Source organism: Polypterus senegalus, chromosome 5 (assembly GCF_016835505.1).
Source record: "Polypterus senegalus isolate Bchr_013 chromosome 5, ASM1683550v1, whole genome shotgun sequence".
NCBI lineage: Eukaryota > Metazoa > Chordata > Cladistia > Polypteriformes > Polypteridae > Polypterus > Polypterus senegalus.
In genome coordinates this window covers 151,726,827-151,744,897 of record NC_053158.1, presented here as the reverse complement: position 1 = coordinate 151,744,897, position 18,071 = coordinate 151,726,827, and the positions used below count along the sequence as shown (strand labels likewise).

Genomic DNA, 18,071 nt, shown 5'->3' with positions numbered 1-18,071 from the left:
CAGGGTGGGCAATTTATATGGATACACCTTAATAAAATGGGAATGGTTGGTGATATTAACTTCCTGTTTGTGGCACATTAGTATATGTGAGGGGGGAAACTTTTCAAGATGGGTGGTGACCATGGTGGCCATTTGAAAGTCGGCCATTTTGGATCCAACTTTTGTTTTTTCAATAGGAAGAGGGTCATGTGACACATCAAACTTATTGGGAATTTCACAAGAAAAACAATGGTGTGCTTGGTTTTAACGTAACTTTATTCTTTCATGAGTTATTTACAAGTTTCTGACCACTTATAAAATGTGTTCAATGTGCTGCCCATTGTGTTGGATTGTCAATGCAACCCTCTTCTCCCACTCTTCACACACTGATAGCAACACCGCAGGAGAAATGCTAGCACAGGCTTTCAGTATCCGTAGTTTCAGGTGCTGTACATCTCGTATCTTCACAGCATAGACAATTGCCTTCAGATGACCCCAAAGATAAAAGTCTAAGGGGTCAGATCGGAGACCTTGGGGCCATTCAACTGGCCCACACGACCAATCCACTTTCCAGGAAACTGTTCATCTAGGAATGCTCGGACCTGACACCCATAATGTGGTGGTGCACCATCTTGCTGGAAAAACTCAGGGAACGTGCCAGCTTCAGTGCATAAAGAGGGAAACACATCATCATGTAGCAATTTCGCATATCCAGTGGCCTTGAGGTTTCCATTGATGAAGAATGGCCCCACTATCTTTGTACCCCATATACCACACCATACCATCAATTTTTTGTTCCAACAGTCTTGGAGGGATCTATCCAATGTGGGTTAGTGTCAGACCAATAGCTGTGGTTTTGTTTGTTAACTTCACCATTCACATAAAAGTTTGCCTCATCACTGAACAAAATCTTCTGCGTAAACTGAGGGTCCTGTTCCAATTTTGTTTTGCCCATTCTGCAAATTCAGTGCGCCGATCTGGGTCATCCTCGTTGAGATGCTGCAGTAGCTGGAGTTTGTAAGGGTGCCATTTGTGAGTAGCTAATATCCGCCGAAGGGATGTTCGACTAATGCCACTCTCCAGTGACATGCGGCGAGTGCTACGCTGTGGGCTCTTGCTGAATGAAGCTAGGACAGCCACTGATGTTTCTTCATTAGTGACAGTTTTCCTGCGTCCACATCTTGGCAAATCCAACACTGAACCAGTTTCACGAAACTTAGCAAGCAGTTTGCTAACTGTAGCATGGGAGATGGGTGGTCTCGTAGGGTGTCTTGCATTGAAATCTGCTGCAATGACCCGGTTACTGCGTTCACCAGACATCAACACAATTTCTATCCGCTCCTCACGTGTTAACCTCTGCGACATGTCAATGGCTGTAAACAAAGAAAAAACTTGTAAATAACTCATGAAAGAATAAAGTTACATTAAAACCAACCACACCACTGTTTTTCTTGTGAAATTCCCAATAAGTTTGATGTGTCACATGACCCTCTTCCTATTGAAAAAACAAAAGTTGGATCCAAAATGGCCGACTTCCAAATAGCCACCATGGTCACCACCCATCTTGAAAAGTTTTCCCCCTCACATATACTAATGTGCCACAAACAGGAAGTTAATATCACCAACCATTCCCATTTTATTAAGGTGTATCCATATAAATGGCGCACCCTGTATATTACTATGCAAAATATAAGGTACCAGTCAATATTTGGTGTAACCACCCTTTGCCTTAAAAACAGCAATAATTCTCTTAGGTACACTGGCATGCAGTTTCTAAAGGCACTCAAGTTGTCAGTTGTTCCAAGCCAATTGGAGAACTTTCCACAGTTCCACTGCATACTTTGGCTATCTTACTTGCTTTTATCTCTGCAAGTAATCCAAGACTGGCTTGGTGACATTAACATTAGGACTCAGTGTAGGGCATACCATCTGTTGGAGTAGTTAGTCCCTGCTACTCATTTTGCTGCAGATAGTTTTTTTTATGAATATGGCAATGTGTTTGGAGTTTCTATCATACTGTTGAGTGAAGTTGGGACTGATTAGATATCTCACTGATTGTATTGCATAATGGATGAGAATCTTCCTGTACATCTCAGCAGTGAGTGAGCTATCAGTTTTGAGCAAATTTACCAACTCTTTACAGAAATGTAGCCCCAATACCTGTAGGATAGCCCCCACAGTGCTTCACAGTTGTTTGCAGACATTCAGCACACAAACTTTCTTCTGTTAGAGTCAAATGTTTCAAATTTTGACTCATCAGACCAGAATACTTGCTGCCATTTTTATGCGCAGTCCTTATGTTTTTGTCCATGAGTCATTTGGCTTCATCTCGGAGGAATTATTTTTTCAGTTGCAAATCTACAATGGAAGACCACTTCTGATAAGACTCTTCTGGACTATAGATGAGTATACCAGGGTCCCAGTGGTTTTTCCCAGTTCTGAGCTAATAGTGGTGCTGGACATTTTCAGGTTTTGAAGGGAAATAAGCTTGATGTATCTGTCATCTGCTGCACTCTGTTTCCATGGCTGAGCATTGTTTCCAATTATCAGCATGGTTCATTTGTTTGTGCTTTTGGAAACAAGCTTGGAAAGCACATCTATAAACACCTGTCTGTTGTGAAATTTATTCTTAGGAGCATCCTTGATAAAATGTTCACCTTGTGTCTTAGTTTTGCCATGGTATAAGATTCACCCTTTTAGTGTGGTTGTCCCTTTGCCCAGTTTAATTCACTGTACACAGCTGTTTGTGTTTCAGTTAATTATTGTGTTCATCCTACACATTATGTCATTGTTCAGTAGCACCTATTTGTTATATTTCTTCATATGCCTTTTCTATATGCCTAGACAGATCTCACATATCAAACTGGAAATTTGTCTTAATATGATGTTAGTTTCTTTCTTTAAGGACATTCAAATATCTTATTGTATTCCTTGACTTTTTGCAAAAGGAATGTTTGAATCTCTAAAATACTATCTTCTATTGACATACTAATCCTGAGGAGATAAAATACCCATCTAAGACAAATGATTTTGTAAACAATCAAAACTGCCTAAGACATTTGCTATGTATGTATGTATCTATGTATCTTTGTATGTATTTATCCATGTTTACATACAGTATGTGTAAAATAAATCCATAATTTAAATTTGATAAATCATGCTAAACATCTCCTGAATGAAAGGCAAATTCATTGTCTACAGAGAAACATTTTAATCAATGTAACAATCTACTAATTACCACTTTGTTACTGTGACTGGTATTTATTCTCATCTTTCTCATTTATACTACAAAATGTTTGTTTTAGGTAATAATATTCTGTAGAACAAGTCGTTTCTACCAACAATTTAAACCATTACATTGTTGGTCATGGAAATAGAAACTACAGTCTGTAACATGTCTTTATTAGATGGCATTTCGCTCAGTTTGCAGAACAGAAGATTTTTTTCTTTCTGTGCATAAAAAGGAAAAACGTCTAACTCAGAATTCTCCTCTATGATGCTTTTAGTCAAAATACCTGTCTGCTGCTTCCAGTCCCTTTTATACTGTACTTTACTGAGGTTATGTGACTGGAAGGGGCAGTGTCATTTTTGACATAATGAATCAAACTGGTTTCATTGTTGCCCTTACTGGAACTGAAACTGTGTGCTGATGTTTCTGTATCTTCACAGTGAAAGAAAAGCAGAACTGGGTTTGAGACATACCCTCATGTAGTGGCTTTCCCTTAGAACAAACAGTGGCGCTAAATTTAGATATACTGTACAACGTCCCTTCATGCAACTTTTACAGCATTCCTCTTAGCTGCATCTGTGAAATTCAGTTCAAGTTAAAATATCCATTGACTGTCAATTAAAGGAATAAAATGTTCAGAATCTTTATGAACATTATGTTGTCTTATGTGAAAGTCACTATTTCATGTGCATCACCATTTATCTCCAGAGTGCCATAAGAACTCAAAGTACTACCATCTAACACACTTGTACATATTATTCTTTGTAAAGAAAAGTTGCAAAATATTTATAGTAGTAATTCTATTCTGGTTTTATTAATAAAAAATATTTTTTTAGATGTTAATAGCTTATAAATATTTTTAAAGGTTTTTAAAGAAGAAAAGTACCTGAAGGATGCAGTGGAATGTAGTGATGTTATTTGGCAGAGAGGGCTGCTGAGAAAGGGATATGGAATCTGTCATGGCACAGCAGGAAATGGTTATTCTTTCCTGTCTCTTTACAAACAAACTCAGGATAAGAAGTATCTCTATAGAGCTTGCAAGGTGAGATTTTGTAATACTATGATATTTGATTTATTGTCAGTGGTGTCATACTTCTGTTGTACTGAAACTGCTATTTTACAAGCAGTTAGAACCTGGATCTTCTTTGTAAATGTAAATTATTTTTAAATTTGTTTTGTAGATTTGACTCTTTTTTTGGGAGATTTAAATGTGCATTGAAGGTTTTTATTTTTTCTTCCTGTCATAACACAGTTTTATACATTGTAAGTAAGTAGTGCCACATATACTAAAACTCCAGTTTGACTGGGTATATCACAGACCATATATTCAGTTAAGTTGGAAAATGTGATTTTCCACACAATAATCTAATGTCAAGAGTTTAATTTTTCACCAGCTCAACCCTTATGACTGGGTATATGTGGGACTGGCGTGTGTGTGTGTATAGGGGAGACACTATAAAAAGAGTTAGATTTAATTTTGTGCTATTTGCTAATGCATGCAACAAAACCGCTATAAAAAGTATGTTCGAATAAAGTAAATGATTACTCTTCTCATGCTTTATGTTGCAAAAAGTGCCTGATCTTTTGTGCTCTTGATGCAAATACAAATCTGTTTAACTAGATTCAGTATTTCTTACTTAGTACACCTAATAATTATAATAATAATTTATTTATTTATTTATTTTTTTATTTTATTTATTTATTTATTCATTTTTATTACTATTTAATTTAATATTGTTTCTTTGTATCAGTATACTGCTGCTGGATTATGTGAATTTCCCCTTGGGATTAATAAAGTATCTATCTAATCTATCTAATCTATTTTATCTATCTATCTATCTCAAGCTTGAAGAATATTTCTCCATACCCAGTTTATCCACATTTGCATTGCTAAATCTGACAGAAATTCTATTATGTGTCTGATAACCAAAAATGACAAGGCTACTTACTGGAAAAATTAAACTTTATGGTATGATAGCAACAATCTGTCACATGACGTGAGCAAAACAGAGAAGCTGATTGTTATTGAGTGCTTCAGACATGGAGGAAGTTATGCTACTATTGACATTAATGGTGTTGATTGGGGAAGTAGCTTTAATGTTTTTTTTTCTAAACCACTAAGGATCTTTCATAGCCCTTTGGCACCATCTATCTTGGTAAAAAGGCTAATCGGCTATTTAACTTTGTGAAGATGATCAGCAAAGTCAAAAGGACATTTTGCACTCAATGTTCTTCAGGAAATACTACAATTTAATCTTTTACTGTTAATTGACACAACTATATTGGCCCGCATACTATCAGTTTGTATAAAGTTAAAACATCATCCTGCCAATAATGAGTTTATTGGTTATTTAGCATTAATATCTAAAGGATAAATTAATTGAACTTCTCAAAATAGTCAAGGATTAAGTGTGGACAGTACATCAATATACAAGTCTATCTTGTCCTGGATAATATTCTTCTATCAATTTCCAGATTTGCTGTGGGATTTTGCCTTCTCCACTTGGCAGCATTTCTTTTTGTACCACCTTTGATATAAACTGGGCCTGTACAGTCCCCACCAGTAATTTAAACTCTGAATACAACTTTCATTTTACTGAGTCTCTCTAGGTCTAGCACAGGTTCAGTTGCCTTGTCACTGCTGTGGAATGGAACTGTTACATGAAACATGGGCTTCATTTTCTAAGGAATCTGATCATCCAGAATCTCTTTACCAATATTTTCTGTTTGAGTGAAAGGTTAGGTCCATTCCAGTAGATATGGCTCTGAAGAAGACCTTTTCCAGTATGACCTCTTAGTGATTGTGACCATGACTCTGGATTTGTTAAACTTGGAATTTTATTAACTTTGTTAGCAATAAATGCTTTTATTTTTGCCCTGAGCTATGAATCTTGCACAAGGTGATCATGAAATCGGTCTACATCTTAAACGCATCTGTTTCCAAGTTTAAAGGCTTCAGTAGATTGTTTCTTAGCATAGCACCCATTAATTCAAGTCTGGAAAAGTCATTTTCTTTAATAGTGCCATGCTTGACCTTGAAGCTACCAAACTCATGACCGCTTCCCGATCTGTAGTTTCTCTTTGCAGGTATGCAGCTCCGTTGTGTGCACTCTCACTGGCGTCACAATATATGCACATTATTGGAATAACTTATTTTTTTTGATACCTTCGAGGAACGGCCACTAGGTGAAGTTGTGGCAGCTATGCACAACTCCTCATTTCAGCTAAGTCTCCTTGCCCACATTTCCTAAAACAGACATTTTACTCTAATTAAAGGGTGCAAAGAAACCAATAAGATCAAATATGCAAGCAGATCACCTTGGTACACTTCTTTTTGTGTTTTCCTTACCTTGCAAAATACCTATTAACTGGTTTAGATCAAATACAAAGTCATTCTTTGGTCGCCATGCTAAGCTCAACATCCTTATCACTGTCCCATAAGCTTCAGCATCCTTCGTGTGTTCCACAGAACTTTATTTGTCCCCAAGGGAGAAATTTTGCATTTTACAGAAGCTTTTTAAATAAATACATAAATAGGATGATAAGTAAGTAAGAGAGAGGAAGTAAATAAATAAACACATACACATTGGTCTGAACACACACCAGAATAATTATAAAGCAAGATAATTAAAAAGAAAAGGGCATTATATAGGTGTATTGCTGTTGGTATGAAGGAGCCCCAGTAACATTTCTTGACATACTTCTGCTGAATAATTCGTTGGCTGAAAGTACTCAGTGTTAGTATGTCAAAGAGAGGATGTACAGCATTGTGCTCAGCTTTATTTTAATTCACTCCTTTGCTACTACCTCTAGGGGGTCCAGAGTGCATCCTTTAACTGACCTTGCCCTTTCAATTAGCTTGTTAATTTGATGGGCCTCTCTTCAAGTGATGTTCCCAACACAGCACACTATAGTGTAGAAAATCACTGTGACAATCACAGAGTTATAGAAGACGTGAAGGGTGTCGCTTCCCATGTTCCCATCTGACTCTCAAGTCTGAGGATTTGTATGTTCACTACATAGGTTTATTCCAGCACTTGACAAAGTCTTGTTTGTATGAGCAGTCATAGAGCAAACCTCTTCCACATCATGAACTTCTAATGAAATCATTTACTTATAGTGACTGAAATAATGTTGCAAAATGATGTTTTATTGGTAATTTCACATTAACACAACAATTCAAAAAGTTCATTTAACCATGTTATTAGCAACATTGCAACTAGGGTTGTCAAAAATATTGACACATCAATAAGTATCATTTTTAACTTTTTAAAATTACTTCAGTATTTATGTTTCATGATTCTAAAGTCTACATTACAAATGCACTTCTAGTTCACTCCTTTTCCATCCAATCACAAGTGTTAATAAGATGGCAATTTCACCAAGGTTGGAGTCTTCACTGGCACGTTTATCTGACTTAAAGGGCGAACAGAGTGGCATCTAGAAATACTTCAGCTCTGTAGCAAGTGTACAGAAAACCACAAGACACATGCAAGCTCGTATTAAAGAATTGCATGCGAGTCAGAACAAAAAAATTCAAGAGGTATCTTACTTCTGAATTATAAAAGCTTAAGATTCCAAAATTAATAAGTATAAACGTTTGAAACAGGGCTATGATGTTTATTTTATTCATCAGGTTAAAATGTTTTTTGTAGCCAGTTAAGCATTTAACGCATTAAGACAGGAGTGTCCAATTATTTTTACTTATTGGTTACTTTTATTCTGTGCTGTTCATTCAGAGGCAACAACCTTTAGCACTATAGGGCTCCGTCGCTTCCTTGCAATGAAGTTTGCTACTGTAGTGTGTTAAATTCTTTAATTTTATTACGTGTGATTTTAAAATTGTATTTCATCACATTTACTGCATAATGTAAGGTGCTATAATTTTTCAGTGCTCAACTGCATAGCGGTGCTAGTCCTCTGTGTGCTAATACTATATATCTGTGCTTCAGGGCGTGTATTTAGTATGTCAGGGCACACAGATTTTAGTGCATACAGAATTGCAGTTTCTTTAAATTAATGTTTTATTGAGTTACATTATATACAATACACAAGCAAAATACCCACGCTTCGCAGCGGCGAAGTACTGCTTAAAAGTTTTATTAAAAAGAAAATTCAACCTTTTTAAACTGAGGGAAAGTATACCAATAATTATTTGTTAAGGATCTCTTTGTATACCACATTGTCAGTTCGGCCCTCCGGTTGTAATATGACCAAGCTGTGCGCTGAGCTTACTCTTGAGCATGCAACATACAGTTGGCCATGTGAACAGTAATTTTGTTTCAAATCTCACAGCTTGGATTGCTGCTGTCATAATCGGTTTGAGTTTCATGGTTTGTTTAAATTACGACAGTATTTGTAGGACTTGTGTTGAAGTGACATTCGGCATCTGTCAAGTGTTGTAAGCATACAACCGGTTTCATCGATAACTTCGCATCCAGCTTTTGAGAGTTTAAACATTCATAAACATCAAAGTGTCCACTACTGAAATCGTCACCTGTGAATCTAAGATGTTTAAGATGCATTGGCGGTTGTCGAAAGGTGTAAAATATTTGGCCATTTCGGTACACTTGAAAGCTAAAACCGAAGAATTCAGCGGCAGCCACCAACTCGCATGCAGAACCATAGGTGAAGGGCTTAAGCATTTCACTCTTCTAGTGCTCCTGTGTAGTCTAATTATCTCCTGTACCGTCATCAGTCCACACCTTGAACCTGTCCCAGTCATTCAATACATAAGACACAATGTTCCTCCGGATATCAAGAGTGAGCCTGATATGGCCGTGCAATATGTAACAAAGAGAATGGAAAAGGTAGGTGCCATCTCTGGGCATGGAAACCACTCGGTAAGTGACAGTTTTTTGATCGATGGTTATCACCTCGATAGACATGTTAATGGGGGTATGGTTGGAACGATAAAGGAAATGGATACCTGAACAATATAAAGTAAGTCTAAAATACCTACACAATAACTATAATCGTAATAAACGAACAATAAAACAGCAGAGAAGCCGTGGATTAAATAAAAAGGCTGTAGTTATCAGCAGGGAGAAGTGAATCCCGTGGCGAAGCAAGGAAGGGAATGTACAGACCGGAGCGACAGACAGCCTTATATAGGCAGGCAGCCAACAAAGTGGGAGGCATTGGAATGGGGGACCCAACGCTGCCTCACATGGTGACCGAGCTGCAGGCTATTGACGTATATATGTACGTAAGTAGGATTCAGTTAGTGTTGGGAACCCACATAACAAATTTCTAGAAGATGGGCCCATAAGTAACAAAGACCATTGGAAAGTTCAATATGGTGGCTGACAGTGGCGTCATACCACCAAAATAAGTACGTACATTGGTTTCGGATAGCACAGAGAAGCCACCTACCAAATTTCATGAAGATGTGGCCATAAATAAGAAAGTTCAACATGGCGAACGTTGTCAACCGTTATGACCGTTACGCGTAGAATATCTAAATGAAACCTGCTTAACTTTTGTAAGTAAGCTGTAAGGATTGAGCCTGCCAAATTTCAGCCTCCTACCTACATGGGAAGTTGGAGAATTAGTGATGAGTCAGTCAGTCAGTCAGTGAGTCAGTGAGGGCTTTGCCTTTTATTAGTATAGATTCCAATACTTTTCTTAGTATCGTATTGAAGTTTGAAACTTTGGTATTGTAAGAACCCTACTTTCAACAATCTCTGTACTACTTCCTCTCTCTCTCTCTTGAATTCTAGGAAATGAAGTTCCTACTACAGTTCACACGTGTATATTTATGATACATAAAAATCTATGTACAGTAATCCCTCGCTATATCGCGCTTCGACTTTCGCGGCTTCACTCTATCGCAGATTTTAAATGTAAGCACATCTAAATATATATCATGGATTTTTCGCTGGTTCGCGGATTTCTGTGGACAATGGGTCTTTTAATTTATGGTACCTACTTACTAAGTTTGTTTGCCCAGTTGATTTTATACAAGGGACGCTATTGGCGGATGGCTTAGAAGCTACCCAATCAGAGCATGTATTACATATTAACTAAAAATCCTCAATGCTATAAGATATGCTTCCCGTGCGGTGCTCGATTGTTTGCTTGTCTCTGCCTCTATCTCACCCTCTCTGACATTCTCTGCGCCTGACGGAGGGGCTGTGAGCAGAGGTGCTGTTTGCCTAGTGGATACGAACGCACCTCTAAGAAATGCCGGCCGCTTTATCGTGGTGCTTCCAAAAACACACGTATTGATTTTTTGATTGTTTGCTTTAATCTCGCTCTCTCTCTCTCTCTGACGTTTTCTGCGCCTGACGGAGGAGATGTGAGCAGAGGGGCTGTTTGCACAGAGGCTGTTTGCTTAGAAGATACTGAGGCTCCTCTAAAAAATGCCGCGTCAAACTTAAAACCACACGTATTGATTTTTTGATTGTTTGCTTTTCTTTGCGAGCGCTCTCTCTCTGAAATTCTCTGCTCCTGAAGAGAAGATCTATTTGCATTCTTTTAATTGTGAGAAAGAACTGTCCTCTCTGTCTTGTCATGGAGCACAGTTTAAACTTTTGACTAAAGGGTGTTATTTCATGTCTAGACGGCTCTAATAATGTTAACAGTGTGGGAGAGTTTATAAGGGCTTAAAATATATAAAAATAACTACACAAACATATGGTTTCTACTTCGCGGATTTTCATCTATCGCGGGGGGTTCTGGAACGCAACCCCTGCGATCGAGGAGGGATTACTGTAATATCTTTATTAATTAGCACAACTATATTTTTCTGCATATTTTCAAATTGTATAAAGTTACATCACACTGTAACATTATATTCTTTGTTTGTAAATAACTAGAGCAAATTATTCACCCTGAACATCAAATTAAGACATCCCTTTTCCCTTTATCTTAGGAATTCTCAAACATTTTTAGCCAAGGATCTCCAAAATGTTGTACTATCTGATTAAGGCCTCCCACTAATGTAATTTCAATGCAGCGAAGCGGAGATGATCTTGGTTACTGCTTAGTATAGTCTTACAGTAGTCTAAGACATTCTACGCAGTGGTGTGCTGGGGTGGCAGCATAAAGATGAAAGACGCCTCACGCTTGGACAAACTTGTTAAGAAGGCAGGCTGTATTGTAGGAGTAAAGTTGGACAGTTTAACATCTGTGGCAGAGCGACGGGCATTAAGCAAACTCCTGTCAATCATAATCATAATAATCCACTGCATCCACTGAACAGTGTATCTCCAGGCAGAGGAGTAGCTTCAGTGACAGACTGAGGAGATCGTTCCTCCCCCACACTATGCGACTCTTCAATTCCACCCGGGGGAGTAAATGCTAACATTAATTTTATTTTAATTTTTTTCATTTTTATTACTATTTAATTAAATATTGTTTCTTTGTATCAATATACTGCTGCTGGATTATGTGAATTTCCCTTGGGATTAATAAATCTATCTATCTATCTATCTATCTATCTATCTATCTATCTATCTATCTATCTATCTATCTATCTATCTATCTATCTATCTATCTATCTATCTATCTATCTATCTATCTATCTATCTATCTATCTATCTATCTATCTATCTATCTATGCATATGTGATCATATGTCACATGATTTCTCTAAGCCTGTCGTTCTGAGACTTTCTTCTTTGCCTAACACCTTCAGGAATTAAAATATTTTAAAATGATACCATTTTTTTCCATCTCAACGTACTAGGCACAACTAGAGCTGGTGCCACATTACCCAACCTCTAGTCAAAGAGGATGTCAAACTTGATGATTGTAGTTGCTGATCTCATTGCCTGAGAATGCTAGATAAAGGGCTGGAAATCTCAGGGCATGACACTTTACATAACTCTGTGAAGACTTTCTAGGACAGTTTTCCTCCTTTTCTTATAGCCAGTAATGTGCTGCCTGACAAAGCCAGTGTATGAATGCTTTCCAGGTACAACATGTTAAGCCGCAATCTTAGCCTAAAACCCAACCCCCAGTGCACCAATCCCCCTTCTGTTGTTTTTAATGAAAACATGAGACTTCAGACAGGCATACTTCTTTTCGGCTTGCGAGGTCCAAACCATCTGCATTCCTTATTCCTTGACACTGGAAATTATGTATTGAACTTCGAGCTCAGCATTCATTGGTTCTAAACTTTAGCACACTTATAGCACACCTATCTAAGTCACAGACTGGTTGGTTAATTGTTCTTATGTATTTCAAATGCTTTTTTAATTAATTATTTTTCATGTAAAATCAGTAGTGTACTTTGATATTAAATAAAAATAAGAAAGCCTTCAATTTCTATGCCTTTAATTTACAAACATTAAATAAGTAAAAAAAAAATTTAGAGCAAAAGAAGGAGAAAAATTACTCATAAGTAGCATATGATTTCATGTCAAAAAAAAAGGAAAATAAAAGTGTTTCCATGTCAGTGTGAAGGCTGAGCCTACTTCGTTGTTGTGAAGTTCTGCTTATAGGTTCAGCCTATTAATGTATTTATTTTTTAAAGGTCACTGAACATTGACAACTTTTTGTTGTTCACAATTAACAAACACTAAAATTAAATGTTTGATGTTTTTATTTAATTATCTATAATTGTGAACATGTGTCTTTGTTCCCCAATGTATATTATTTTTCAAATGCTAAAAATATTGTAACATTGCTGTATTGGACCTGAGAAAGAAAGACATTGGTGCAGACTTTTTTTGTATAGTGTGGAGGGAGTGAGAAAGAGAGTACCGGTATTCACCTGTTAAGGCAGTTTCTTTAGCAAAAGTCCATCATACTAGCAGTTTGGTTCCCACGGAGTCCTACGGCAGAAGCATCTTTAAAGGACTGGTGAAATTAAAGTGCAGCTGAATATGGAAATGCTGATTCATTTTATATGTGTGTGTGTGTGTGTGTGTATTCCCACACAAGCAATCTGTCAGCTACCCACTGACAGGCCTACTTCTATGCAGCGATTGAACATGTTGAGTTATGTTTAATTACAGAATATAAGAGGTAATTTTAAAGACTACCTTTAAACCTTAAATCATTTATTTATTGTGTGTGTATAGTATGCGTATTGTGACAGATGCCGGCTGGCGCTATTACCTGGCCAGGACGCCTCAAGAATGGAAGGAAGGGGGAGAGGGCTTGTGAAGGGTATTATCTCTACCAAGCTGCTTTTTGGTAGCCCCGTTGGGGTGCAACGGCACCGCGGATTCCCACAGGACTACATAAGAGTTAGTATTTGTCAGCTCAGCCCTGTTGGGTTCTGGGGGTGCTGCCAGAGGTTGCTGCAGGGCCCTATTTTGTTGGGCGACTTCAGGATCTTGCTAACAAGCCTTCTGGAGTACTCCCAGGTGCAGTATAGAAGGTGACAAAGCTTGCCAGGAGGAGTGAAGGCAGAAGGAGACAGAGAGGAAGATGGTGCTCTGTTTGTGCTTGCTGTGTGATACAGTTGACTGTGTACTGTGCTGCAGGAGTAGGGAGTGAGGGAAAAACACTTCCCCACTTAAATAAAATGTGTGCTGTGCTGCACTTGTGCCTGTGTCTGGTGTATTCAGGTGTTTAGGGTGGCTGGAGTGCCCTGGTGGTAACAAATGGCATCCCGGATGGGACTTTCTGATTGTCTACTGGCAGGAGACCCATTTAAAATTTTTTTGTGGTGATTTTGGCATGCATGGACAGCACAAGAAGGCCCAAAGACATGCCGTTCCCACCCATGATGGGGGGAAATGAAGACCATATTGAGCACGAAGGTAGTGAGGGTCCAGGAGCATGGCCTTACCATTGGTAAAGTGCGGGAAGTGATAAGGCCAACGGAGCAGCGGGAGGACTATGAGATACAATCTTAATGGAAGTAAGTGCCAGGCTCAGGTGTGACAAGCCCTGGGAAAGTTTTACAGCTTTTTGGCCGATGCCTCCAGAGAGGATGATGACTGTGTGAGTTTGGAAGACACGTCCGACCCAGACCTTACCCCATGGAGGTGGGGTGTGACAACTGCCCTGAAAACGTACGGGACAGACAGATCAGGCACTGGCCCTCTGACTTCTTGGGTCATCCGCTGATGGACGGGAGCAGCCCTGAGCAAATCTTTCCCTTTTCTATTTTTGTCAAAGAGCTAAACAAGCAAAACCATATGACTTCCAAGCTGGGTTATGAATTTTTTCAAGCCACTCATATGTACTTTATTTCAAAGTCTTCTAGTGTTAGTTTAGTTTCTAGTAGGCTGTTCTGACATTTTTTGTGCTTTACTCACCAACTGTAGAGCTTTTAACACTCAAAGACTCTTAATGTTCTTTAGCATTGTTGCTTAAAGGGAAAAAGACAAGTTGGCAAATGAAACTTCAACACTCTCTTCTAGACTTGTCAATACATAGCTAGCAACACAAGGAAAATATTTTAATACTATAATCATCTATAGAGGTATGCTGAAATTAGTATAAATTAACACTAGAATAACCAGAGCCTACGAAAAAACACGTAGATCTGACCCACCTTAAATCCGTTCACACTTCTCTGCCAGCGTCTTTTGTCCTGTAAATGTGTCTGTCGATAAAGACAAGCAGCAAGCAGCCTACTATTCCATTCCCCCTACCGCCGCAGAACGTGCACAAAGTTCTCCCAGCTCATGCCTTGATTATCTGGGAGTGACTATTATTTCCACTCTAAAACTCCAGTACTACTCTCCCAGATAATCAAGGCATGAGCTGGGAGAACTTTGTGCACGTTCTGCGGCGGTAGGGGGAATGGAATAGTAGGCTGCTTGCTGCTTGTCTTTATCGACAGACACATTTACAGGAGAAAAGACGCTGGCGGAGAGGTGGGCCGGATCTACGAGTATTTTCGAAGGCTTTGGTAATTCTAATGTTAAGTAATTATATTTGGATTTTTAAAAATATGATCATTTTTGCTCTCTGTGACCATGAACTGGAGAAGAAGGTCACAAAATGAATTAATGGATGGCTAGGTGAATGCTGGATGAATTATTATTATACCATTTATTTTAAAACTACTGTCACATTCTTGACTGGTTGTGTCTGTTTTATAGTTTGCAGAATGGTGTTTAGATTATGGAACCCATGGATGTCGTATTCCTGATAGACCATATTCGCTATTTGAAGGTAGGTTGAATCCTAGCTATCGTTCTATGTGTTTATTAACTGAGTTAGTGTGTGAATTGAAACATTTTTGTTTCCAACAAAAAGTCAAATGAAAATAAGGACTTTGGGAATTTGAAAAGCAGAAATAAATTATATGATTCAATAGCTAATATTTAATGAGGATAAATATACTCTACTCTGTGCAGCTGTTTAATAAAATACTCAGTTTTAATGATTGTATTTTATGTATAATCAGTCTTACTTAAACAATCTAGTTTTCCAAACAAATAGCATAATGCAAAGTGATGTAGAATTCTGTTCCTGAGCTTTTTCCCAAATACCATAAGCATGCTGTTAATTTAATTGATTGTTTATAGTCCGTGTGTAAACAGCTGTGGATTTTTCTGTCTCGTGTAGGATAGGATCCAGTCTTCTGTTCATTGCTGCTGAAATTGGCTGTGGCTCTACTGCATCCCTGAGTTGGATGCTGAGATTTATTTATTTATTTATTTGTTTGTTTGTTTAGTAAAAAAATGAGTAAAGCTCATAAATGTACAAGTTGATATTATTTGTGCTGTGTCATTTAAAAGTCTGCAAATTTCTTGTTTTCTTTCTGTAAAACTGTTTTATGCTTATATAAGTATTTGCTGTCTTTAATCATTGTAGTCATATGGCTGCTAGGAAATAATCTGTTAAGATAAAAACTGGTAGATTTTTAAGGATTTCACCTTCTATTTTTTATAGTAATATAACTAGTAGTTTTTCTTTTTTTCTTTTTTCAATTAATCAGCATAAAACACTTCAATGGACAGTGGAGAAAACAAGGCTCACAACATATTTCCATAAAATAGTCAGCATCTAGGATGAAAGACGTCTAGAAAGAAAGACTCTGAAGAAAGAAAAGAAGTAGGAAAATATAGTCTGCTTTTACTTATACTGTGGAAGGTTAACTTGAAATAAATGGAGGAGGAGTAGCTATCCACATAGACAAAGAAATTGGTCATGGATGAAAATTTCCCAAATAAAAGAGTGATAATATCAGTTTGTGATAGTTGAAACCTGTTGTTAGGAACAAGTCAGGAAGCTTAGTTTTGAAAATGTCATGCTGACTGAGATACCAGCTAAGCTGCATTGTGTCTCTACTACAGTTCTGATACACTTTTTCAAAATGCCTGATGAGACTATACCTTGTTATTAAAATAATCAATACTTAAAGCTATAAAAATGAAGAGAATTAAAGTTAAAAATAAATCCCAAATCTGAACATCTTGATAGAGAAACAATAAAAGCAAAAAACAAACATCAGGAATAACTACAAAACAGTGCGGAAAGTGAAGATAAGCTGCTGGAAGGAGTGATCATTTTTCTCTGATATAAGATAAAAGTCCAAATGAAGAATCCATTGATAGTTAGAAAGGGAAGGCAACTCAGCCAACAGCTAAGTGATAAAAGCTTTAGCAAAATAGCTGAGAAGGCATTTGAAATTTGTTTGAACGAAAAAAGTATTTATCTTGAGTCAATAAAAAAAATATACATTTTCTATAATCTTTAACTCAACAAACACAAATAACAGGCGGAGAAACAATAAGAGTAGAACTTTGTGAAATATTAGTGTCACAAAGAAACCTGGATATTCTGGGAAAACATCAAAGGTAGAAAAAAACAATAAATGTTAGAATTGATAGAAAAGAACTAAGTAAAGTGGAAACTGAGGCAGAGGCTAAAATAAACAGTTTAAAACTTAAAAAGGTCAAAGTAGTAAGAAACAAGTTTGTATTAATACGGGAAAATTGAAGAAAATAAGAAGCCAGTATTATTTTACGAAATAATAATAGTATAATACAACATTCTCAGACCTGCTTAATTCAGTTTGAGCTTGTGGTGGCCTAGAGCAGTGGTTCTCAATGTTTTTGGCATTGAGACCCAGATTTTTGTGTTTTTGGTTAATGACAATCCCAGGCAAAATTTTCTCCCGAAAAACAATTCAAATACAGCAAAGTGGTACACAATCAAAAGGTTCACCTTTGGTTATAACTAGTGAGGTGACGAATAGAATACAGTATTAAAGAATGGGGGTGGGATTAGCCCCTTGGTGTCAGGAAAACATTTGTTGACGGAAAGCCTGACATTAGGAACATGGGGAACATTTGTATGAAAATTATGTTCCTCAAGACCAGGGGTGCCCAATGCGTCGATCGCGATTGACCGGTAAATCGGAAAGGGAGTGCAGGTAGAACTTGTAGCATTCAAAAAAAATTTCTTTAAATGTATCATATATACTCCTCATGGCATTTGTCACTTGATTGACATACAGGGCGGCCAGTCTGAGATCTCTTTTCTTCTAAAGAGCTACTGTAAGCCTTCCAATTTATATCGACTAAAGAAGGGATTAAAAAAAAAAATAGTTGTTTATGGGCTGGTTGTGGAATTGGAAGAGGATTTTTTTTTCTCTCACAATGTCACAATTGAAGTGCGTTTGTCTGATCTGTCAATCTATCATTGCTATTCCAAAGAAGGAAAATGTGGAAAGGCACTTTCAAACTGTTCATAAAAACTACGAAACTGACTTCCTTCTGAAAAGCAATCTGAGAAAGAAAGGAGAGGGAACTAAAATTGCAGTTAATCAGACAGCCGTCATTTTTCACTCGGCTGAATTCAAAAGCAAAGGCAGACACACCAAAGCTTCGTTCTGGGTGAGTCACTCGATCATTAAGCATAAGAAGTCCTTCCAAGATGGAGAGATGATAAAAGAGGCCTTCGTTGAGGCAGATGGCTAGGGAGAAAATCCTACTGAGATTTCA

At 37.5% G+C, this 18,071-nt stretch overlaps 1 protein-coding gene across 1 annotated transcript in view; it reads left to right on the top strand.

Annotated features, from left to right (window-relative positions):
- lancl2 (LanC lantibiotic synthetase component C-like 2 (bacterial)) overlaps nucleotides 1-18,071 on the top strand; it is an 80,719-nt gene that overhangs the window by 48,134 nt on the left and 14,514 nt on the right. Inside the window, exons 7-8 of the mRNA XM_039753502.1 lie at nucleotides 4,074-4,250; nucleotides 15,219-15,291. Of these exons, the coding sequence (XP_039609436.1) occupies nucleotides 4,074-4,250; nucleotides 15,219-15,291 (250 nt within the window). The remainder of the gene's footprint in view (nucleotides 1-4,073; nucleotides 4,251-15,218; nucleotides 15,292-18,071) is intronic.